Source organism: Spinacia oleracea, chromosome 3 (assembly GCF_020520425.1).
Source record: "Spinacia oleracea cultivar Varoflay chromosome 3, BTI_SOV_V1, whole genome shotgun sequence".
In the NCBI taxonomy this organism is placed as follows: domain Eukaryota; kingdom Viridiplantae; phylum Streptophyta; class Magnoliopsida; order Caryophyllales; family Amaranthaceae; genus Spinacia; species Spinacia oleracea.
The window spans coordinates 50,102,727-50,128,839 of record NC_079489.1 but is presented as its reverse complement, the minus strand read 5'-3'; the positions used below and the strand labels follow the sequence as shown (position 1 = coordinate 50,128,839).

Below are 26,113 nucleotides of genomic sequence, written 5' to 3'. Positions count from 1 at the left end.
TCTTTGCCTTTCACGATGTGGGACGGCATTGTCCTCAAGCTCGATATGATGCATGCAAAGTGTTGGGGGTGTAGCCCAAAGCCCTTTGATGATGTTTCAAAATATTAGTGAGCTTGAGCACTTGCTCGTCGTCCAAAGAAGAGTTGATAATAACGGGGTAAGAAGAATTTGGACCGAGAAAGACGTACCTTAAGCTCGAAGGTAGAGGTTTGAGCTCTACCTTGGGAGCTTCCTTACCGATTCGGCATTCATGATTATCCGAAGCTTCATTTCGATCAAGCACAATCAAGCATTGCTCCGATTGAGCGCAAGGTGAGGTAGAATCCAATAGTTCCTTGTAGTTGGCCTCTTCAACCCCTAAATCACCTAAGCCTTGTCTATTCAAAAGAGCAAACTCAAGTGGATCGTTAGTAGTGAGCAGGTTCTCATGCATGTCATTCACTAAGGGATCAAAAGAGTCGACCAAGAAACATTTCTCATTAGTAGAACTAGGATAACTCATGGCCTTATTCAAGTCAAAAAAAAACTATCCTTCCCAACTTTCAAAGTAAATTTCCCTTGCTTGACATCAATAATGGCCCCCGCCGTGGCCAAAAATGGGCGACCAAGAATAATAGGGACATGCACGTCCTCATCTATGTCTAGGACCACAAAATCGACGGGGATCACAAATCCACCAACTCTCAAGGGTACATCCTCAATCTTGCCAATAGGGTATTTGACCGAACGGTCGACAAGTTGCAATGTAATGTTGGTTGGGACAAGATCACCAACTTCAAGCTTGGTAAACACCAAATAAGGCATTAGACTAACACTAGCACCCAAATCACACAAGGCATTGCTTATTTCAAGCTTCTTAATAGCATAAGGGATAGAGAAACTACCCGGGTCTTTGAGTTTGGGTGGCGTTTGGTTAAGAATAATAGCACTATAATTTTCGGTGAGGTTCACCGTCTCCTTTACATCACAATCTCGCTTCCCACTCAATATTTCCTTAAGAAATCTTGAGTAGGTTGGAATTTGTTTTAACACATCCGTAAAGGGGATAGTGATATGCAATTTTCGAAGAACATCAAGGAATTTTGAGAATTGCACATCTAACTTGTGCCTTATGAATCTTTGGGGATAGGGATGTTTAGGAGTGGGGAGAGGTAGAAGAGTTGCCTCTTTTGGTATAGGAGTATCACCCACATCATCGATGGGAGGCTCCTCTTCTACCACATCATTGTCGCTAGACTCAACGACTCCCTCTTGATCCTTCGCATTGGACTTAGAAACCTTATTAGCTCTAGGAACATCATCTAAAATCCTCCCACTCCTTGTCACTATGGCATTCATTTGCTTTGGAACTTGACTTTGGGGTGGGAGACTAGTATGCGCATGATGTTCCTTAATGGTATTAGCAAGTTGAGCTAATTGGGTTTCAATCATCTTCAAGTGAGTGTTGGATTGCTTAAATCCATCCTCAAACTGAACATTTTTCTTGACTTGCGCCCCCACGAACGACTCCATGAGAGCCTCAAGGTTAGACTTGAGAGGCGGGAGCGGTGGAGGTGCATTGTCATAACCACTAAGGTTTTGTTGGAATTGGTTGCCATAGGTCCTTGGTCCATTGAATCCGGGAGGTGGAAATTGAGAAACACCATATGGACCTCCCGAGTTCAACGGATAACCCCCACTAGAGGCACCCCTAAATTTCCCATAAGAGTAGTTGTAACCCCCTCCACCTTGGTGGTTAGGATTATAACTACCTTGATTGTATTGGGCTTGATTGCCAAGACCATGAGATTGACCATAGGGTGCTTGGCTTTGATAGCCTTACGCTCTATAGCCACCTCGGCCTTGACTATCATACCCACCTCCTTGGCCATAGCCTTGGTAGGATCCATACATAGGGGGGCCTCTAGGTGCTTGCCTAGCAAAGTTTTGATTATTGGGGTTATCATTTCTAGACCTCTCATTCAAAGCATGGGCATATTCCATATCAAAATCACCTTCACAAGAAGGGTTGTAATCCACATAAGACACATTATGCACCAAAGGACAATCATTGGGGAAATGACCAAAATCTTGATAATTATCACAAAAAGATGTGCCCGGAGGCATAGTGTCATAGGAACTCACCTTGCTCTTCCCCTTGGTGAGAAGAGTAGCCGAAGGCGGTGGAATTATTGATGGTGATGGTGGTTGACTTGGTGTGCTCTCTAGCTTTTCCAATCTCGAGCTAAGCTTCTCAATGATCCTAGCTTGCTCCATAGCATATACCGACCCTTTACCATCATCATTCCTACCCTTGCTATCATAGTCCCTTGCACCAACGTGCCAAGCTTGATAATTTTGGACCACATACTCAATTATCTGTTCGATTTGATCTTCGGTCTTGTTCATTATGGGACCACCCGCCCCCGCATCTAGACTCGTCTTGGAGGTTGGGCTCAATCCCAAGTAGAAGGTTTGAAGTAGCAACCACTTAGGGATCCCATGGTGAGGGCACTCCCTTTGGTATTCTTTGAATCGGTCCCAAGCTTCAAAAACCGATTCATCACGCTTTTGCTCAAATGATTGAATTTTGTGGCGATACTCCGCCGTCTTGCCATGAGAGTAGAACTTGCTCGAAAATACGCTAGTCACTTCATTCCAAGTGCGAAGTGAATTTGGCTTGACCTCCTTGTCAAGCCAATCGCTAGCTCGCCCAAGGAGAGAGAAACGAAATTGCGTCAACCGCACATAATCTGAGGTCACACCATTGTGTTTGATTGTATCACAATAATGTTCGTATTGCTTTAGGTGCTCGTGTGGTGACTCGTTGCTCTTCCCACAAAAAGGATGGCTTTGAACCAAGTTAATCAAAGCGGGTTTGATTTCGAAGTTATTATTATTGGTTGTGGGAGCTTGGATACCACATGTGGCCTCAAATGCTCCCGGTATACCCAAATTCTTGACCGGGAGCGCCATGGTTCCAAAGGTTTGCTCACTTTCTTCTTGTTCCACGCCTACACTCAAGGATTCAAACCGGTTGTGGCTTGACGAGCGAGTTCGAACGCGCCTTAATCTCCTTAGTGTCCTCTCCAATTCAAGGTCAAGAGGATGGAGAGACCTTTGACGTGATCGACCTCTATCAAGCATACAAACTCAAAGAAACACGTGAGTATTGGAAAGGAAAAGAAAGCAAACAAGAATGCAATATTTTTGTATTTTTCTAATGGTAAACTAGTCTCAACAAAACTCAATAACAAATACCGTGCCCCGGCAACGGTGCCATTTTGATAAGGTGTTTTTCCGTCGTTGAAAAGAAAACCACCCGACCAAACAAAATTTATAAAACTCCTAACTAACCGGCTATATTGCTATAGCGGCAAGTATAGGGATCGTCCCAAGAGAATGAATATGTTTGACTTTTCAATCTAATGCGTTCAAAAGCTAGTTCGGATGGAAATTGAGTTTTTGAATTAATCTAAAAAGCACGAAACACAAACAAATAAAGAAATTCTAGAGATTTCGGGAATCGGCAATGGAAATTGAATCAAAGGAAGAACAAGGTTAAAACAAACATGAATATGCAACGACTTAGCACATAGGGGAATAGAATCACATGACGTGCTCGCCACCTCTCGGATGGAGCACGCGAAGCATCTAATCTAAGGAAGAGCTTTCGCCTAATCCTAAACTAGATAACTTGCATATAATAGGAACCACTATTCACTTGCATAAAATAGGCTCACAATGTCTTGCCAAACCTAGACTACACATTCCAATAAAATCCAATCAAATAGTATTTGCAACTACCACTCAATTAGTCATGGATGTCCTATCACCAAATCACATTTAATCACAACATCAATCATGAATTTCCCAAAAATTCCCCAAATTCAATCCCAAGGCTTCAACCCTAACCTCTAGACTAAAACTACTCAACTAGTATGATTAACATCAAAATTAAACTAACATTAATCCTAATCATGAAACTAATTGAATTAATGAAGCTAATTGAATCAACAAAAATCAGAAAATTCAAACATCCAAAATTGGGGGAAAATTCAAGAAAATTCAAAATATGAAACTAATTCTAGAATTCAAGCATGAAATCAAAGCATAAACGAAATTAATGAAGCAATTAAAGAATGAAAGAACAAATCAAAAAGAAAAGTAGAATTATACCTTGAATTGTAGAAATTGCATCAAACTTGAAGAACAAAAATGAAGAACAAAGCTCAAAGGAAAGAGAAAAGAAATCTGGAATTTGATGATTGAATTCACTAAGAATTGAAGAATTTGAAGCAATGAATCTTAATCATAACCTCTAATCTAAGCCCTAATCTAATTCTCTATCTATAATTCTAAGCTAATCCTAAAATATGAAAACTAAAAAATGAAATTACGTAAAAACTAATCCTCCAAACAAAGCTGCGATTTTCTATTTATATTAGCAATCCCGCGTAGTCGTGTGTTCGCACGAAAGAAGTTGTGCGTTCGCACCAAATATCATGAGCCACTGCATCAATGGTAATTAATCCAATGGTTACGTAATCAATACAGATTCCCGTAACAATGACTTAACCAAAACGGTCCAGTTACCAAAAAGAATAGGGTTGACCCACAAAACCCACCCCACGCCCGCGAACCGCATTCCCAAGTACCAAGTACCAAGTACCAAGGCCCAAGGCCCACGGCCCGAGCCCGGCCCGGCCCGGCGCGCGCGCGCGTGTGTGATGTGTCCACCCATACCACTCTCACGCTTTCTTAAACAAGAGTTACACTCATTCCCCAATTAATAAACAAGGAGAATACGAAGAGTTTTTTCCATGTGGGACTCTTTTATTTTCACTCACTTTTTTCCCTTTGTGTTTCCCAATGAGAATTTCCAACAGAGTTGTGTGCTCGCACAGAAGCTGCTCGATCGCACAGCCTGACCTGTTCGATCGCACAGACCATGGCTGCTGTTCTGATTGCGCTATTCTGCTGCACTGCTTGGCTTCTGTTTCTTGCGTGATGTTGCTGCTGGTCTTGCTAATGTACAGTTGCCTATTGTGCTAATGCATAGCTGCTGGGTATACACTTCAAAACAGCCAAGTGAAGAGTCCACGAAGCTGCTGCAAAGGTGAGTGCACAAGGCTGCTATACTGTGGTTGTTTGCGTGTGTAGCGACTGTTCTGCTGTGGCTGATGTGCCTTGGATTTTGCGTGCAATACTCAGGGTTGCTGATGCTATCAAGAGGCTGCAAGGGAGCTCATGGGAGGGCACATGAGGCTGTTGTAAAGAGCTCGAATTTGGGCTGCAACGAAGCTGAGTGCACAGCTACTGTGTGTGCCTTGTTGTTGTGGTTGTGCTGCTATTGCTAAGCTGTTGCTGTGACAGTTCGTGCACCTTGGAGGGAAGCAATCAAGTTAAATGCTTTTCCTAGCACATTCAACAAAATCGTAAAGCATTTTATTAAAAATCGAAAATCGTATTATTAATTCGTTTAACATTTTTTACAAATCGCAAAACATATAACTCGTCTACAAGCATAATGACACAATATTAACACGTTAATACTCAAAACGACTCTTACGCAATGAGAATGCGCACAAAAGGCATATTTAGAGCAAAAACGACTAAAATATACGCAAGACGAGAAAATGTTACGATAAATGCAAAAATGTGATAAACAAACTAAAAACGATAAAACTAAGCAAAAATAATAATAAAATGAACTAAAATCCTAAGCTAAGAGCGACATAAATGTCGCTCATCAAGCACTGAGTGCATACGCAACATCCGGGCGTGTACATATCATAGCATACATTATTGAACCAATCAATGATGCATATGGAATCCCACTCATTCGTCTACGCTTATCCAGTGTTTTTGGGCGTTGAGTCTTGCTTAGAGTCATTCCATGAGACATGGGTAGGTAGCCTCGCTTAGAGTCTGCCATCTTGAACCTTTCAAGCACCTTATTGATATAAGTGCTTTGACTAAGTCCAATCATCCTTTTAGATCTATCTCTGTAGATCTTGATGCCCAGTATGTACTGTGCTTATCCTAGATCCTTCATAGAAAAACATTTCCCAAGCCAAATCTTGACAGAGTTCAACATATGAATGTCATTTCTGATAAGTAATATGTCGTCGACATATAATACTAGAAAAGCAGTTTTGCTCCCACTGACCTTCTTGTATACACAAGATTCGTCTGCGTTCTTGATGAAGCCAAAGTCACTGACTGCTTCATCAAAACGTATATTCCAGCTCCTTGATGCTTGCTTCAATCCATAAATGGATTTCTTAAGCTTTCATACCTTTTTAGCATTCTTTGGATCTTCAAAACTCTTAGGTTGTGTCATAAACACAGTTTCTGTTAAAATGCCGTTTAAGAAAGCGGTTTTGACATCCATCTGCCATATTTCGTAATCGTAATATGCAGCGATTGCTAACATGATCCGAATAGACTTTAGCATTGCAACTGGTGAAAAGGTTTCATTGTAATCCACACCGTGGACTTGCCTGTAACCTTTTGCAACCAATCTAGCTTTGAAAACTTCTAGTTTCCCATCCTTGTCCTTTTTCAGTTTGGAAACCCATTTGCTTCCTATGGCTTGGTAGCCATCTGGCAAATCGACCAAATCCCAAACTTGGTTTTCAGACATGAAGTCTAATTCAGATTGCATGGCTTCTTGCCATTGCTTGGAGCTAGGGCTCGTCATAGCTTTTTTGTAAATCGCACGTTCATCGCTTTCCAGCAATAGAATTTCATGGCTCTCGTTCCTCAAAATACCTAAGTATCTTTTCGGTTGAGACCTATATCTCTGCAATCTACGCGGGGTTACATTTCTAGATGGTTCTTGATTCTCACCAGATACTTCTAAAGATGTTTGAGTTTCAACCTGAATGTCATCTTGAGCATTCTCTAGAGTTTGTTGTTCGAATCGAATTTCTTCGAGGTTTACTTTTCTCCCACTTGTCATTTTGGAAATGTGATTTCTTTCCAAAAAGATACCATCTCGAGCAAAAAACACCTTGTTCTTAGATGTATTGTAGAAGTAATACCCCTTTGTTTTCTTTCGGTAGCCCACAAGGATACATTTGTCAGATTTCGGTTGCAATTTTTTTGAATTTAATCGTTTGACGTATACTTCACAACCCCAAATCTTAAGAAAAGACACATTTGGAGGCTTTCCCAACCATAACTCATATGGAGTCTTTTCGACAGCTCTAGACGGAGCTCTATTTAGTGTGAGTGCAGCTGTGTTTAGTGCATGTCTTCAAAATTCTATTGGAAGTTCGTCCTGACCCATCATTGATCGAACCATGTCTAGCAAGGTCCTATTCCTCCGTTTTGACACACCTTTCCATTGAGGTGTTCCGGGAGGAGTCAATTCTGACAAGATTCCACATTCTTTCAGATGGTCATCAAATTCATAGCTCGGATATTCACCGCCTCTATCAGACCGCAGTGCCTTAATCTTCTTGCCTAATTGATTCTCTACTTCACTCTGAAATTACTTGAATTTGTCAAAAGATTCAGACTTATGCTTCATTAGGTAGACATAACCATATCTACTGAAGTCATCAGTGAAAGTGATAAAGTAGCTGAAACCACCTCTAGCATTTGAACTCATTGGTCCACATACATCTGTATGGATTAAACCCAATAGACCAGTTGCTCTTTCTCCAACTTTAGAGAAAGGTTGCTTTGTCATTTTACCAAGTAAGCATGATTCGCATTTACCATAATCCTCTAAGTCAAATGGTTCTAGAATTCCTCCCTTTTGAAGTCTTTCTATGCGTTTCAAGTTAATATGGCCTAATCGACAATGCCACAGATAGGTGAGATCTGAATCATTCTTTTTGGCCTTTTTGGTATTTATGTTATAAACTTGTTTGTCGTTATCTAGTAAATAAATTCCATTGACTAATCTAGCAGATCCATAAAACATCTCTTTAAAATAAAATGAGCAACTATTGTCTTTTATTAAAAAGGTGAATCCCTTAGCATCTAAGAAAGAAACAGAAGTGATGTTTTTAGTAAGACTTGGAACATGGAAACACTCTTCCAGTTCCAAAACTAGCCCAGAGGGGAACGACAAATAATAAGTTCCTACAGCTAATGCAGCCATCCTTGCTACATTTCCCACTCGTAGGTCGACTTCACCCTTGCTTAACCTTCTACTTCTTCTTAGTCCTTGTGAATTGGAACATAAGTGTGAGCCACAACTTGTATCTAATACCCAAGAAGTCGAATTTGTAAGTATAAAGTCTATAACGAAAATACCTGAAGATGGAACCACTGTTCCATTCTTCTGATCTTCCTTATATTTGGGACATTCTCTCTTGTAATGGCCAATTCCATCACAATAAAGACAGCTTGATGTGGACTTGTCCTGCTTTGTCTTCTTATTGGGAACTGACTCAGCATTGCCCTTGGAATTTCCACTTTTCTTGAAGGGTCTCCTTTTAGCCATGAGTAAATCTTTGGCTTCACAGTCGAGTACTATTTCAGCATTTTTGACTAGCCGAATAAACTCACCGATTGTCTCTTCTCTTGGTTCACTCGTGTATTATTGCCTGAAGCGCCTAAATCCTTCATGAAGTGAATTGAGTAAGATGGAGACAACCATCCTTTCGCTTATTGGTTACCCTAGCAGACTCAAGTGATCAAACAATGATAACATGTAGTTCACATGATCCCTGAGTGGCTTACCAACTGTGAGGGGGTCGAAAAAGCACGAGGCTAATGCGTGACCTTTTACCTCGTGGGTGTGACGTTTCTTTTTGTCAAATCAAGTGTAATTGGATTTCCTGTAAGTTTACACCCAATTGACTAGTAATATAGGAGTCGTCATTCAGGTTTTAACGACAATGAGAAAAACTGACAAAACCCGGTTATCGTGGCATAAAGGGAGTGCAATTCTGTTTGACCACGACGGCCGTAGGTTCCCTTGTGATCCCTGGTGTGGGGATCTCTCAACATACACCCGCAAGGTAGAGATTGAGGGTTCGGGGGATTGTAACTACCGAGAGGAGTACTCGCTCTTCGATAACTCCAGAGGCAGGATATCCTTACTAGCTCAGCATAAATAATTGAAGGGACATATGTTAACTATTAAACTAATCTGAGTTGATTTTAACAATGTGCAACATATAGTACTAGATCGAGCGCGATTATCTGATTTAGATTGTTTTAAGGGACCTAGCATGATAATCCAATTTCCCAAAAATATCATATTTATTAGGCGTGATCGAACAATCAGATTTAGTTAGTTTAACAGTTCATAAAAGGGCGAGGAAAGCAATTAAATCATAGAAAAGGGACACATTACGACGCACCCTTGAGAGGTGCGTCACGGTTCTCAGAAAACTAACCACTTTGACTTTGCTATTTCTCCTTTTATTTAACGAATCTCAAATTATGGGACAGGATACGTTCTGTTCGATTTATGGATCGATTGCGACAGAACGCGTGATCAGTTTTGCAGCGTGAGGCTTAGGCTTAGGGGTTTAGAGTCAATACTCAGAATAATAATTGTGTGTTGTGTGTTTTCACGTCGAGCTTAGGGCCCTATTTATAGAAAAGAGTTCGTGGAAAGATAGAATTGTAGAACTCTAATCCAGGAAGAATTAGCAAAAAACACGTACCTAGGTATTTTCAGCGCCCAGAGCCAGGCGTTGAAAATAGGGTCTGGGCTGTTTTCTTAGTCAGATTCGGATTCCTGAAATCCGTAGAGTTTGAGACTTAATCGAGTCTTTTAGTGCGTATCAATTTCATGACGGAATGCGTCTGGGCCCGTTACGAACTCTAGGCTCGTTAGGATTTTAATTAATACGTAACTCTTATTTCCGAATCATATTAGGAATAGGATTCTCGCAGTTTTCTATCTCATTTAGGATTTATGTTGGAGTGCAACACCTAATTCTGACAGGTTTCTATCTTTTATGACTTGCCACTTTTAGAAACTACCCTTTACGGCAGTTACTATTTTTAGCAGGTTTCCATAAATAGCAGGTTTCTATAAATAGCAGGTTTCGGGTGAAATGAAAAGGGGAATTGAGATTCGTTTATTTTATAGGAGATGCGTTGTCAAGTGGAGATTTATGTTTTCATCATCGAACCTTTCCCTTTCGGGAATGGGGACAAAAGTAGGTGTCTACAGTTAGCCCCCACTTTGACTAAGTCTTGGAGTAAGACGATGGTCAAAGTACTAGACGGAGTGCGTCACACAAGCCATGGTGTATGTGACCTGTTTTGCGAGGGTCTCACGAGCCCCCGAGTGATAACATTTGACTTAAGGGTCATCACTTGAAATGTCGACATATCCCTCACGTGTCATTGGGATTTGTCAATTAATAGTATAGAAACTTCCTCACTTTGTCATTGGAAGGATCTAAAGGTGCGTAGAAACTCCCTCACTTTGTCATTGGGAGTAGCTACAGATGTTTTCGAAATCAAAGCTATAAAGTGTAATTGGGCCTGGCCAAACCCAATCACGAGGTAAAAATGTTTTTAAAGATTCTCATTTTCAGGGCTAGCTAAACGAGAAAACCCCCTTGTTTTTATGGGACGTAAAACGAAGGAAAATCTAGCACATCGCTCTTTTTTGGAAAAACGGAAAACCAATCCTTTTAATTTTTGGAAAAGGGAAAACCAGAAAAAGTTATCGCTGCAGCGACTAAGGACCTGCGCGGTTAGTGGCGCAGACCCCGCCGGCTAAAGATGGCGAGCCTGTCCGCTAAGGGTGGACACCCCGTCTGATAGAAGCGGACGAATCTGTTTTTGAAATTTGAAAATAAGGGCCTACGCGGTTTGTGACGTAGACCCGCCGGCTAAAGATGGCGAACCTGTCCGCTAAGGGTGGACACCCCGTCCGATAGAAGTGGACGAATCTATTTTGAAATTTGTTTTGTGTTTTTTTTTTTTGAAAATAAGGACCTACGTGGTTTGCGCTGTAGACCCCGCCGGCTGAAGATGGCGAGCCTGTTTCATTTTGTTTTTTTGAAGATTCTATTTTTCGAAAACTGAGGACCTGCGCGGCTAGTGACGCAGACCCCGCCCGCTGAGGGTGGGCGAGCCCATTTTGAATTTCTTATTTTGCCTATGTAGACGGGCTTTTGTGATTACAACCTGTTGGTGGGTCGCAATATTTCCTGATCAGGTGTGTCCTATAAGTGGGTCCACACTGTGCATATTTTTAACGATATTGCAAAATACCGTTCTTAGGAAAGAAATATCAAGATAACAGATATTTTACACAGGATAGGGGATTGCGCGTGCCCGACAGCGAATATTCGCTGTCTGGGAAGTATTTTCAGCGCCCAGCTCTGGGCGCGAGAATTTCTAACGCCCAGAGCTGGGCGTTGAAAATGCGAAGGGGAGACGGGTCTTTAAATTCGCGGACCGTCTCCTTCCTTTCCCATTTCCACCATTTTCGCTCAAGCTCCTCATCTCTTTCAACTGATTTCTTGCTCGTTTCTTCACTTTTCTTTACGAATTCTACTCCAAATCATTTCCTAATCTTCCCAATGTAAGTAATCTTCAGTAATTTTGAGCTTTTTTGTCAATTTCAATATTTTTGTCAAGTATTTTTTATGCATGAAATTGATTTGGGGGTTTTTGATTTTGTGCCCCTTTCCTTCAATTAGATAGTTGGAAATGTTTCTCATAACATGTTAATTAGTTTGTGCATGTTAATTTTCGCAAGTATGTTGATTTTTGTTGAATTTGGGCATTTTCATGCTAGCCCGCAAGTATACCTACGACTCTAGTGTTTTTTTTTTACAATGTAGGTGTTCTTGGTATATTGCTTGCGTTCCTCATAATTCATGAATGACAAATTATGGAAGAATTTTCATTTTGTTGGAGTTAATTAAAAAACTTTCACTTAGGGAATTTTTTTTGCTCGATATGAACTTAGTATCATGTCTTAGGGAACAAAAATTGTATGACCCCATTTTATGAGTGGAATGCACTCCTTTAGTGATTAGTGTGAGTGCCAGTCTTGTTTAAAGGTGTAATGCCTTATTGTATTATTGATCAGCATGCCTGACGAGTCGTCACCTCCTCCTGGCGGCCACGAGGAGCATGGCATGACGCGTCAGTCTACTGGCGCGGGTCCCCTATGGGTGGGCCCTGAGCTCTACGACGGTCGTGATCTGCACTACAACCTAGAGCACCACGTGACTTCCCGCCTTCACGCGAGGAGAGAGACTACAGTTTGCGACTATGGTGCAGCGACGAGTGAGACCGTTTTTAGCTTCCTGAGCTCGGACGCCCAGGCTTTGGTGAGGGCGAGCTCACTGTTTCCGGTGGTCGAGACCTTCTGGGAGATACTGCGGCTTAACATCTCCCTGTCCTTTCTGCGGTCGTTCATGAGGTGGTGGTGGGATACCACCAACACCTTCCATTTTCCTTGGGGCGAGATGACGATCACTCCCGAGGACTACACAGCATTGACGGGCTTGACCTTTACAGGGAACCCCGTTCGTCTGAGGTCGGATGGCCCATCGCCGACTGTTGCTGAGGGTACCAGGCTCCTGGGCTCGTGGATGGGTAGGAGATTGCCTTCGTACCAGCCCCGTGGGATACCCTTCGCTGACCTGATGTGGGCCTTAGAGCATGGGGTAGAGGAGTCGCCTTCGAGACAGGCTCGGATGTTCTACCTCCATTTTATTACTTCCACTTTTCTATCGGGTCCGACTGACACCTTTGACCCGAGGTGGATAGGCATGGTGGAGGACGTGTCTACACTGGGTGACTATTGCTGGGGCGATTTGGGCTATGCGACGCTCGTCGGCCAGATGAGTTTGGCGGTGCGCGACTCGGACCCGAGTAGACGTCACTTTGTGATTACATTAGTGGGAGTGCCGCGTTTGATCTAGGTATGTGCCTAGACTTTCTTTTGTTTTCTCGCTTTTACCGGGCCTCTTTTTTGATGTTTTATTGTCTTTTCTTTTTGCAGCTGTGGGCCTTTGAGCACTTACCTTGGCTGGCTCCCCGAAAGGGGCAGAGGCCTTTGGAGTTCCCTGCCGGTCGGCGTTGGGGTTGGAAGAAGAAGCTGACAGTGCGTCCACCGCCCGATACCGTGTGGGATCTTGTTCGGGACGGGAACCCTGAGCATGTACAGAATCTTATCCTCTATCTCGTATTTCGTCATTCTTTTTATTTTCTATGTGCGAGATCTGACCGTGTTTGTATAAAAACAGGTGGTTTAGACCCCATGGCTCTCTTTTAGGGGTACTCATGCTTCGGTCAGGGATAGTTATGCCCTGAGCCAGATGCGGGTTTTGTTCGTTGGCCGCCGGGACCCTGTCTTGTACCTGGGAGAGCGGGTACGTATGCAGACGATCGGGGCTTTTTCGGTGCCTAGGCCTCCGCCTGCGACCATGTTGTCTACTCGCTCGATAGGCGAGTCGTGGAGGGTCCACTCGAGGACTGGCGTGCCGGCGACGGAGTTGGTGATAGAGGGAGCTAGCTATCATCAGTTTATCAAGGATTCTCTTCGTCTCCCGGAGCCTGGCGCTGTAAGTTGCCCTCTCTTTTCGTATTGATTTTAGTGTTTTCATGCTCGTGCCCATGTGTTTATGTCTACTGTGTTTTGTGCAGGAGTGTCCTGACCCTTCGTTGGGGGGATGGGTGCTTCCCGATGCTCGGATCTCGTATACCGGAGAGAGTGGATCCGAGATTGTGAAACTTTCCCGGAAGACCGGGTTTTCCATGCTCCGCTCCCTGAGGGAGTACAGGCGGTATGCACCTTTTATTTGTGCAATCTTCTTATATTTTTTTCTCTCTTTTTTTATTACTAACATTCCTGTTTCAGGTTCCGGCCTGTACGGCCAACGCGATGGTGGGGGTGATCAACCGGTTGAAGTCTGCGTTGGTTCGAGCCCGATCTGCTCTTTCTTGCAGGAGCCCCCACTCTACTCGGGTAATGTGCCCTCTTTTTTTTCTTTTGATCTGTACCTTTTGTTTGGCTTTCTGTTACTCACTCTCTTTTTGTCTTTTCTTGTAGACGGTTGCTGGACAGGCCGGGCCCGACGACGCGGGTCCCTCGGGCGGGGGACACGGTCGTGAGGGAGAGAGGGCACGGCACTCGCCCCTACGGCATCGTCGTTCCGACGCGGGGGTGAGTTCTTCTGGGGAGAGGTCCGAGCCGGAGCGTAGGCGACGTTCCGTGTCGGTGGCCCGAGAGCCTAGCCCCGAGTTGCAGTCACAGCCTCATTTTTGGGGTGATTCTGGCTGGGGGCCCTCATACCACGGGGAGTGGAGTGGATGGACCGGCGAGGCTTGGAGACATGGAGCCGATGACGAGTCTTAGGCTTACCTCCTGTTTTGTACATATTCATTCTTGTATTTCGCATGTATATATATTTTTTTGCGATTTTTTTTTGGTGCAAGAATGTTTTGAGCCTTCCGTGGGCTTTGCTTTAACATATTATAGTAATATTAGCTTTGTAAACCAACGACGAATTTTGAAAAGGGAAAGAATTTCGTAAAAATAATGAGTTCATACAAGAGTGCACACACATTTTTAGACTAACCGACTACTTGGGGTATTACATATGCATGTTCACTATTTTTTTTGTTTTTTGCCGACTCGTGCCATACTCCTTTGTTGGGCTTGTTCCTGAAAATTCTTGTGGCTTTGTTTTTCATTCTATTTGGTCTTGCCCGTGCATGGGTTAGGGTATAGTGCCCTTTGCAATATCTTTTCTTCTTGATGCGTTGCATGACTTTATTATTTTTTAATTTTTATTGGACCGAATCCTTGATAAGGATTGCCTACGTATCTTGTCAGAATCAGGTCGCGCGTAGTTCTAGCTTTTGAAAATTTTTGAAAGGGTGTTCATTACACGTCTGCTTTCCCCCCCAAGTGTTCGTGGTTCTTTTGATGGTTCGAAAAAGGAGTACGAACACTTGCAGAATCGGGAGGATAGGTGGCAAGAGAGAATGACGCCCGTCCAAGGGCGAAAGAAATATCGGCCCCCAGGCCTGGGCGTAAAAAATAACAGCGCCCAGCCCTGGGCGTTGAAGTTTTGTCCTTCGCTTTTTCCTACTTTATTGAGTTTTATGCCGTTTGCTTAGAGTAATGTACAGAATGCTCGCTTATGAGTCTTAACGTGTTTTATTAAATGCCTTAACTCCGGACTGGATTTTATTAAATATAGTACTTTTTCAATTGGTCTAAGTTCGTGAGGTTAGCGAATTCCGCTCCATCTATGTCAGCTAGTTGGACTGCTCCGCCAGGTAGGATGGTCTTTACAAAATATGGTCCTGTCCAGTTAGGCCGGAACTTTCCTCGAGGGTCCGTAGTAGGTGCGCAAACTTCTTTTAATACAAAATCGCCTTCTTTGATATTTCGAGGTTTGACTCTTTTGTTGAATTGCCTTGCGATGCGCTTTTGATATACTTTCACGTGATGTAAAGCTCTCAACCTCCGTTCGTCTAAAAGGACGAGCTCGTCGTACCTAGCTTGAACCCAATCAGCTTCGAGTAGCTTGCTTTCTAGGACGATCCGGAGGGAGGGAATTTCCAACTCGATCGGTTGAACTGCTTCCATTCCGTATACCAAGGAGTAGGGTGTTACTCCAATGGAGGTGCGGATTGAGGTTCTATAGCCCCATAATGCGAAGTGTAATTTGTTGGGCTAATCCTTATAATTTTCGGCCATTTTTTCGATTATGACTTTAATATTTTTGTTGGCCGCCTCTACCGCGCCGTTCATTTACGGCCTGTAGGGAGAGGATTTATGGTGTTTGACATGATATTTTTCGAGCAGGTCTTGGACTTCGGCCCTAAAGTGGGAACCTTGGTCGCTTATGATTTCATGTGGAACACCGTATCGACAGAATATGTTCTTTTCTAGGAATCGAGCGACATGTTTGGCCGTTAATTTTGCATAGGAGACTGCCTCTACCCATTTAGTGAAGTAATCAATTGCGACTAAAATGTACTCGTGTCCCCCTATGCCTGTTGGTGTTACCTTGCCGATTATATCTATACCCTAGGTGGAAAAGGGCCATGGAGAAGTGAAGGTGTATAGTTCTGAGGGAGCCAAATGGTTAAGTATACTGAAGATTTGGCATTTTGGGCAAGTTTTTACAAAGTGGTGGCAATCGGTTTCCATGGTGGTCCAATAGTACCCTGAGCGGGATATTTTTCGGGATAGCATTTTTCCGTTCATATGGGGTCCGCACACGCCGTTATGGTATTCTTCCATTAGACTTTGGGCTTGGTTTTGGTGGACACAAAGTAACTTGATTTTATTCGGCGTGTATTTGTACAGTTCTCCCAGAATTATGCTATATTGTGAAGCGAGGAGGCGTAGGGCCTTTTGTGCTCGCGGGGAGGTGTTTGGGGGGAATTCCCCACTTGTTTTGTAACAAAGGATGTCCGTGTACCATGGTTCTTCTTCGGTGTTTTCAGGTTCGGAGTCTATGGCACAGCAATAAGCCGGCTCTTTCCTTCGCTCGACCCGAAGGGTCATTCCGTCCCATTCATTCGGGATGTTGAGCATTGAAGCTAGCTTCGCTAGTGCATCCGCGAATTGGTTGTCGTCTCTTGGTAAGTACGTATACTCGATTTTTTCAAATTGCTCGACTATTTGGTCTAAGTGAGCTTGATATTTTGAGAGACTAGTGCTTCGAACCTTCCATCTTTTGGATATATAGTTGATTATTAGGGAAGAATCCCCGAAGACTTGTAGATGTTTGACTCCGAGGCTAACTGCGGCCTTTAGCCCAACTATGCAGGCCTCGTATTCGGCGGCGTTGTTTGTGGCCTCGAAGTCAAGTTTGACGGAAATTGGTATATGGGCCCCTTCGGGACTGACTAGGAGAACTCCGACGCCGCATCCTTTCTGGTTGGACACGCCATCGAAGTATAGTGTCCAATAGTCGTCTCGTATCATCAGAAGTTCCTCGTCGGGGAGGAGGTAAGCTTCCGTGGTTTCCTCATTCGTGGCATGCTCGGCCAGGAATTTGGCTACCGCTCTTCCTTTGATTGTTTTTTCTGGCATGAATTTTAGGTCGAATTCTGAGAGCATGACTAGCCACCTGGACAGGCGACCATTTAGGGCGGGCTTTTCGAACATGTATTTTAAGGGGTCTAGTTGTGATACTATATGAACAGTGTGGGCCAATAGGTAATGTCTGAGTTTTTTGGATGCCCAGACGAGGGCGAGGCAGGTTTTCTCAAGTTCTGTGTATCTCATCTCGTACTGTATGAACTTCTTGCTCAAGTAGTAAATGGCTCGCTTGGATCCATGTACACACTGTGAGAGCATAGCTCCCGCTGCAGTATCCGTGACGGTTAGGTATAGGCGTAAAGGGATTCCAGGCAAAGGCGGGGAGAGGACGGGTGGTTTGCTTAGGTATTCTTTGATTTTATCGAAGGCAGTTTGGCATTGTTCATCCCATTCGACTTTTTCTTCTTTTCTTAATTTTTTGAATATTGGCTCACAAGTCATAGTAAGCTTGGAAATGAACCTACTAATGTATTGCAGCTTTCCTAGGAAGCCCCTTATCTGTTTTTCAGTTTTTGGTGGGGGCATTTCGGTAATGGCTTTGATCTTAGATGGGTCAATCTTGATTCCTCGCGTACTAACAACATATCCTAGCAATTTTCCCGAGGTTACCCCGAACACACATTTTTGTGGATTTAGTCTCATGTTATATTTCAAGATTCGGGTGAAGAACTTTTTAAGTGCGGGGAGGTGACCGTGCCGGTCTTTAGATTTGACGATCATGTCGTCCACATAGACCTCGATTTCTTTGTGTATCATGTCATGGAGTAACGTGGTGGCTGTTCTTTGATAGGTGGCCCCCGCGTTTTTCAAACCAAAAGGCATTACAGTGTAACAATATGTACCCCAAGGGGTAATGAAAGTTGTTTTTTCCATGTCTTCTTCTGCCATGAGTATTTGGTTATATCCGGCGTACCCGTCCATAAAGGAGAGGAACGCGTGCTCTGTGGTGTTGTCTACTAGTATGTCAATGTGAGGTAGAGGGAAGTCATCTTTAGGACTGGCTTTGTTGAGGTCTCGAAAGTCTACGCACATTCGCACTCGTCCATCTTTTTTAGCTACGGGGACAATATTGGCCACCCATTCTGGGTAGTTGGAGACTTTTATAAAGCCGGCGTCTAATTGTTTAGTGACTTCTTCTTTTATTTTCAAGGCTATCTCTGGTTTGAGCCGCCGTAGCTTTTGTTTTACTGGCGTCATTTTGGGATCTAGCGGAATTTTATGCTCAGCGATTTCTCGATCTATTCCTGGCATGTCTTTGTAGGACCAAGCAAAGACACCCTCGAATTCCCGCAAAGTGGAGATTAGATCGGCCTTTTCAGTGGGAGATAAGGTGAGGCCAATTTTAATGTTTTTAGGATTTTCTTCTGTTCCAATATTTACCGATTTTGTGTCCTCAATTATAGGAGTTTTGAGTTCTTGTTCACTTACAGCTTTTATTAGTTCGGTATATTCCTCTTCTGGCTCTTTTTTGTGCTCATTAGGGGCGAGACATTCTGTATTATTACTCGGATTTTTAAGCGACATATACTCAAAAGTTTTGTTTATCTTATTAAAGTCATGAAGCATTACATCAAAAAGATCTCCCGGAGTAGAGATTTCCGGGTCTAAACTATTTTTGGGAGGGGTTACAATTTTGTTAGGTTCGGACTCGAAGTCAGACTCGGATTCAGACTCTAATTCTTCGTACATCGGACCCTCTCCCGCAGATATCTTGAACTTCATCCCACGAGCATTAGTCCATTTGAAAGTCTTGCGCCACCCTCGTTGGATTTGGTCATCTTTTGAGGGTGATGGAGCGATCAATTTAGTAGGATCGAACACTTCATCTTGGAGAGCTAATGCCATAATTTCTGTTTCATTCTTCGCTCTTTTCTTTTCTAACCCAAACAATAGCCCGAAATCATGTGAGTTGGGGAGCGTTTTTGGCATAGCACGATTCTTTGGGGCGAGTGGCCTTTGAGAACGTAAAGGGTCGTGTCCCAGAGCATGCATCTCTTGGGTTTGTGCGACCTCTAGGTACAGATGTTCGGGATATGCTTCTTCCATCGCGTTCCTTGATGGCTATCACGGGTAGGTACTCAGGGGCCCTGCATTATTGTTGTGGAGTAGGAGACACATTAGTTTGTTTCGTGAGTCGGTTTTTTTTTTAGACATTCTATGACTACCCTTAAGTCGGACTAGTATATTTGGACTGCTATGTGTGCACTTTGAACTCTTTATATTTTCGAAAATCTCTGCCCGTGTGACATTCATAATTATTTGCATGGTCGACTTTTAGTGTCGAGCATTGCCGTCGTAGGAGGCCTAACAACGACGCAAAGAGTTATTAATTTTTTTCACGAGTCGCTTTTGAAATCGAGTGCTTTTCTTACGCCCTTGTAGCAATTCTTTTTACGAACATTTTTTTGTGCTACGTATTTTCCTTTCGCGCGGGCACCGAGGCTGCTGCGCCTGACCAGAAGACCAAGCAGCAACTTCAGCGCCCAGCGAGGGGTGTGAGAAATTCTGGCGCCCAGCCAAGGGCGTTGAAAATGCGTCCCTGGCTGGTTCTCGTTTTCTGTCTTCTGTTTATGCGACTCCGATTTGCGTGCTTGCCTAATAACGTCCTTTACGCGTAGCAGCGTTTGTGGGATTCGTTACAGGTCATCCCGAGCGTCGCTTATTTTTTGTGGTGATCATTCGGGTTTGCGGAACACGTATTTCGGTATAACTCTTTGGAAAATTAGTCTATGAATGTTTGGGCAATTTTTAAGGTGGTTGGTTTTCTAGCATTATTTGTCTAGCATTATTCGTACACACAATCATAACATAGTCACATAGTTCGCTACACATAACTACATTACAAACATGGATTTGAAAATTAAATATGTCACATAGTTTATGATAGGCTTCTATGGGTAGTATTTGCGCCTGGCTTGGTACCGCTTCTATCGTAGATCCAACACATGCCCCGGTCGAGGTAGTGTCTTCAACAGACGAATTTCGCTCAAGAGGCCAACCCGCAAGTGCAAGCCAAGGGGGCATGCAGGCGAGAGGGACCTAATGAGCGAGCGATTGGGTTCGGGATAGCTGTACTACCTGCACAAGTACCGAGTGGGCAACATGCGCGGCGTATGCACCCCCCTATTGGCGAAAAAAGGTATCCTTAGTCCCAACTCCCGAGGGAGCCGAGATTCGTTATGCGGTTCTGCCCGTTCACATTAATATGCTGATTTTCAGGTCGTCCCAACTTGATGGGGAAATAAACGTAGGGTAGGATCGTTTCACCCTTCGGCTATTTTGATTACCTACAAGCACGAGTATTTCCTTCACTATCCCCAGCGGAGTCGCCACTGTGAGGGGGTCGAAAAAGCACGAGGCTAATGCGTGACCTCGTCCCTCGTGGGTGTGACGATTCTTTTATTCAATCAAGTGTAATTGGATTTCCTGTGAGTATACACCCAATTAACTAGTAATATAGGAGTCACCATTCAGTTTTTAACAACAATGACAAAAACTGACAAAACCCGGTTATCGTGACATAAAGGGAGTGCAATTATGTTTGACCACGATGGCCGTAGGTTCCCTTGTGATCCCTGGTGTGGGGATCTCTCAACATACACCCGCAAGGTAGAGATTGAGGGTTCGGGGGACTGTAACTACCGAGAGGAGTACTTCGCTCGTCGATAACTCCAGAGGCAGGATATCCTTACTAGCTCAGCATAAATAATTGAAGGGACATGCGTTAACTATTAAACTAATCTGAGTTGATTTTAGCAATATGCAACATATAATACTAGATCGATCGTGATTATCTGATTTAAATAGTATTAAGGGACCTAGCATGATAATCCAATTTCCCAAAAATATTATATTTGTTAGGCGTGGTAGAACAATCAGATTTAGTTAGTTTAACAGTTCATAAAAAGGGCGAGGAAAGCAATTAAATCATCGAGAAGGGGCACATTACGACGCACCCTTGAGAGGTGCGTCACGGTTCTCAGAAAACTAACCACTTTGACTTTTCTATTTCTCCTTTTTATTTAACGAATCTCAGATTATGGGACAGGATACGTTCTGTTCGATTTATGGATCGATTGCGACAGAACGCGTGAACAGTTTCGCAGCGTGAGGCTTAGGCTAAGGGTTGGAGTCAATACTCAGAATATAATTGTGTGTTGTCCCCTTTTCACGTCGAATTTGGGATGTATTTATAGGGGAGAGTTCGTTGGAAGATAGAATTGCAGAGTTCTAATCCACAAAGAATTAGGAAAAAAACACGTACCCAGGTATTTTTAGCGCCCAGGCCTGGGCGCCGAAGATTTCGGCGCCCAGAGCCAGGCGTTGAAAATAGGGTTTGGGTTGTTTTCTTAGTCAGATTCGGATTCCTGAAATCCGTAGAGTTTGAGACTTAATCGAGTCATTTAGTGCGTATCAATTTCATGACGGAATGCGTCTAGGCCCGTTACGAACTCTAGGCTCGTTAGGATTTTAATTAATACGTAACTCTTATTTCCGAATCATATTAGGAATAGGATTCTCGCAGTTTTCTATCTCATTTAGGATTTATGTTGGAGTGCAACACCTAATTCTGACAGGTTTCTATCTTTTATGACTTGCCACTTTTAGAAACTACCCTTTACGGCAGTTACTATTTTTAGCAGGTTTCCATAAATAGCAGGTTTCTATAAATAGCAGGTTTCGGGTGAAATGAAAAGGGGAATTGAGATTCGTTTATTTTATAGGAGATGCGTTGTCAAGTGGAGATTTATGTTTTCATCATCGAACCTTTCCCTTTCGGGAATGGGGACAAAAGTAGGTGTCTACAGAGTGCCATTTCATACGCCCTCGCAGCAAAAAAAATTGTTTTACGAAAAGTTTTTTTTTTTTGCTTTGTATTTTCTTCATGCGCGGGCACCAAGGCTGCTGTGCCTGACCAAAAGGCCAGGCAGCAACTTCAGCGCCCAGCCAGGGGCGTTGGAAATATTGGCGCCCAGCCACGGGCGTTGAAAATGCGTCCCTGGCTGGTGCTCGTTTTATGTTTGCTTCTACTTTTTGTTTATGCGACTTTAATTTTGCGTGCTTGCCTTATAACGTCCTTTACGCGTTGTGCAACGTTTGTGGGATTCGTTACAGGCCGTCCCGAGCGTCGCTTATTTTTGTGGCGATCGTTCGGGTTTGCGGAACACGTGTTTTGGTATAACTCTTTGGCCAATTGGTTTATGAATGTTTGGGCAATTTTTAAGGTCGTCGGTTTTCTAGCATTTATTTGTCACACACAATCACATAATTCGCTACACATAACTAACATTACATCATGAGGCAAAATAATAATATGTCATGTAGTTTATGATAGGCTTCTATGGGTAGTATTTGCGCCTGGCTTGGTACCGCTTCTATCGCAGATCCAACACATGCCCCGGTCGAGGTAGTGCCTTCAACAGACGAATTTCGCCCAAGAGGCCAATCACGATGTCAGCCAAGGGGGCATGCACCAATGAGAGGGACCTAATGGGCGAGCGATTGGGTTTGGGACGGGTGTACTACTAGCGAAAGTGCCAAGTGGACAACATTCGAAGCGTATGCACCCCCCGGTTGGCTATGGGTATCCTTAGTCCCAACTCCCTAGATGAAACACCAAGGGAGCCAAGATTCGTTATGCGGTTCTGTCCGTTCACATTAATATGCTGATTTTCAGGTCGTCCCAACTTGATGGGGAAATAAACGCGGGGTAGAATCATTTCACCCTTCGGCTATTTTGATTACCTACGAGCACGAGTATTTCCTTCACTGTCCCCAGCGGAGTCGCCATTGTGAGGGGGTCGAAAAAGCACGAGGCTAATGCGTGACCTTGTCCCTCGTGGGTGTGACGTTTCTTTTTGTCAAATCAAGTGTAATTGGATTTCCTGTGAGTTTACACCCAATTGACTAGTAATATAGGAGTTGCCATTCAGTTTTTAACGACAATGAGAAAAACTGACAAAACCCGGTTATCGTGACATAAAGGGAGTGCAATTATGTTTGACCACGACGGCCGTAGGTTCCCTTGTGATCCCTGGTGTGGGGATCTCTCAACATACACCCGCAAGGTAGAGATTGAGGGTTCGGGGGACTGTAACTACCGAGAGGAGTACTCGCTCTTCGATAACTCCAGAGGCAGGATATCCTTACTAGCTCAGCATAAATAATTGAAGGGACATGTGTTAACTATTAAACTAATCTGAGTTGATTTTAACAATGTGCAACATATAGTACTAGATCGAGCGTGATTATCTGATTTAGATTGTTTTAAGGGACTTAGCATGATAATCCAATTTCCCAAAAATATCATATTTATTAGGCGTGATCGAACAATCAGATTTAGTTAGTTTAACAGTTCATAAAAGGGCGAGGAAAGCAATTAAATCATAGAAAAGGGACACATTACGACGCACCCTTGAGAGGTGCGTCACGGTTCTCAGAAAACTAACCACTTTGACTTTGCTATTTCTCCTTTTATTTAACGAATCTCAAATTATGGGACAGGATACGTTCTGTTCGATTTATGGATCGATTGCGACAGAACGCGTGATCAGTTTTGCAGCGTGAGGCTTAGGCTTAGGGGTTTAGAGTCAATACTCAGAATAATAATTGTGTGTTGTGTGTTTTCACGTCGAGCTTAGGGCCCTATTTATAGAAAAGAGTTCGTGGAAAGATATAATTGTAGAACTCTAATCCACGAAGAATTAGGAAAGAACACGTCCCAGGTATTTTCAGCGCCCAGGGCTGGGCGCTGAAGATTTCGGCGCCCAGATCCAGGCGTTGAAAATAGGGTCTGGGCCGTTTCTTTGTCAGATTAGGATTCTTAGAATCCGGAGTGTATGAGACTTTAATCGAGTCTTTTAGTGCGTATTAATTTTATGATGGAATGCATCTGGGCCCGTTACGAACTCTAGGCTCGTTAGGATTTTAATTAATACGTAACTCTTATTTTCGAATCGTATTAGGAATAGGATTCTCTCGCAATTTCTATCTCATTTAGGATTTATGTTGGAGTGCAACACCTAATTCTGAAAGGTTTCTATCTTTTATGACTTGCCACTTTTAACAACTACCCATTACGGCAGTTACTATTTTTAGCAGGTTTCCATAAATAGCAGGTTTCGGGTGAAATGAAAAGGGGAATTGAGATTCGTTATTTTATAGGAGATGCGTTGTCAAGTGGAGATTTATGTTCTCATCATCGAACCTTCCCTTTCGGGAATGGGGACAAAAGTAGGTGTCTACACCAACTCTTTGTTTAGTGCGAAGGACTTGAGCATGTGTTTTCTGGACTTCTTGCCTGAAACATCTGCTATGAAGATCAACCTTCAGCCCTTTCATCGATTCAATCAACTCATGGACATTTAGGTCTCTTTCGTGCTTCCACGGCAGATATCCCTTAGATGCCCGAGAAGCATATATGGTTCGTAAGCTACAAACCTTCTATGACAATCGTTAGGGATGTTGCTCAGCATGAGACTCATGACCTTCTGGAGATTCGCATCACAGGCGGCGTGTCTTTCAGGAGTCATGTCTCTTGCATAATAGCTTGGCAAGGGGTAGAACAGTGCATACTCAATGCCATTGAGTTTCACTACTTCAACCAGCTTGTCTTGCCATTCAAGAAAATTTGTTAGGTTTAACTTGACCATAAGTTCAGAACCCTTAATGATGTTTTCATTGTTGTTTTCCATAGTTAAAACTACAATTGAAAAGAATAAACAAATAAATAACCATTCATAGTTTCTCTTAATAAACTTAAATTCTAGCATTCATGCATAATTCAATATGTATTAAGCATTTTATTCGAGTTTTTGTGTTCCGACAGGTGTGAATTAAATGAATCCAAGATCCTAAAATCATTGAAGAATTAAGCACATTATGTATTTAGACTCAATTCTAAAATATTTTAGGTAAGCAAATCCTTTGCTAATAGTCTATAAACTACTCTTGGTTGATAGGTACGTCTAAGAACTTATTAGGTAAACCTATCTCATTTGCCACGACATAAAAGGACTCCTTACTTATATCGTTGAGTTTCCCCAAAACTAACATGTAATCACAATTATTTGTGTACCTTACCCCTTTAAGATCAACAAGTAACACCTCGCTATGGCGGAAAACTATTACTTAGATTGATGTAAAAATTATCCAAGTAAGTGTTATTTTGGCATGGCACCTTTTAACTGAATTTTTAAAGTTTGGAACTTAAGGCTCTTTCTATGTTGGTTAGATTTTAAGTGAACTAAAATCCTTAATCATGCAACATAATCAAGCCATAATCTCATGCATAATTAAGACATATTTAAAGCAATAAATAACTTAAAGCATGCATAAGATTTAAATGTGATCTAGTATGGCCCGACTTCATCTTGAAGCTTCAACTTCAAACTCCGTCTTTGAAAATGGATTGGAAACTCCATCTTGAATTTCACCATGGGAGGCGCCATTTTCTTCAAATAGGATATGCTATAATTAAAACTAATTACAACTATTTGATGGTACGCATACCATATTTAAAATAAAAACTTTGGTGCTTTAGACCAATTTTACATTCAAATTAATGGTACGCATACCATATTTTCTATCCTATTTGGGTCATACTAGTCACTTTCCATAACCTGCAAAACAGTACATTTACAATATACCATTCACCCATTCATTTATCAATGAATGGCCCACATAGCAAGTTAGTAGAAAAAATCATGCATCACATAAACATTTGCAGCAACTAATTAAAGGTTCCAACAATCCACAAATTATTCAACCTTATTAGTTCTAATCGAGTTGTTTTAACCTTAAAGGAATGTAGACCTAATCAAGAGTTTAATGACTAAAATCTCCCACTAACACCAAGAAATTTACATGCTTTACAAATTTCAAACATAAAATTGTATTTCCTAGTCCAACCGGAAACTTACAAATTTAATTAAAATTTAAAGCTCATATAAAATTAATATTTAAATCCATTAATTTTATTTTCAGTTGATTAAAATTAATTAATTTAAATTTTATAAAGGTCTTAATTTTAGTAAAATAATTAGTATAAAATAATTTATAATAATTAAATTAATCAAAATTAAATTCCGAGAAAAAATTAAATTACGAAATTAT

At 42.5% G+C, this 26,113-nt stretch overlaps 1 protein-coding gene and 1 pseudogene across 1 annotated transcript; one reads left to right on the top strand and one right to left on the bottom strand.

Annotated features, from left to right (window-relative positions):
* Nucleotides 1-510: 510 nt before the first annotated feature.
* On the bottom strand, nucleotides 511-24,693 carry LOC110801984 (uncharacterized). Its single transcript, XM_022007399.2, has 3 exons — nucleotides 24,440-24,693; nucleotides 1,860-3,115; nucleotides 511-1,412 (listed from the first exon to the last, which is right to left on the bottom strand). Exons 1-3 carry the CDS (start codon nucleotides 24,691-24,693, stop codon nucleotides 511-513), a joined length of 2,412 nt encoding a protein of 803 aa, XP_021863091.2.
* Nucleotides 2,477-2,577, top strand: LOC130470959 (uncharacterized; annotated as a pseudogene).
* Nucleotides 24,694-26,113: the final 1,420 nt, after the last annotated feature.

Coding starts and splice junctions, on each gene's coding strand:
- LOC110801984 (XM_022007399.2), bottom strand. CDS start 24,693: ATGGAAAACAACAATGAAAACATCATTAAGGGTTCTGAACTTATGGTC. Junction 3,116..24,439: donor CCTAACGATTGTCATAGAAG/GTTTGTAGCTTA, acceptor TATGCTTGATAG/AGGTCGATCACGTCAAAGGT. Junction 1,413..1,859: donor CCAAGGCTATGGCCAAGGAG/GTGGGTATGATA, acceptor AAACCCAATTAG/CTCAACTTGCTAATACCATT.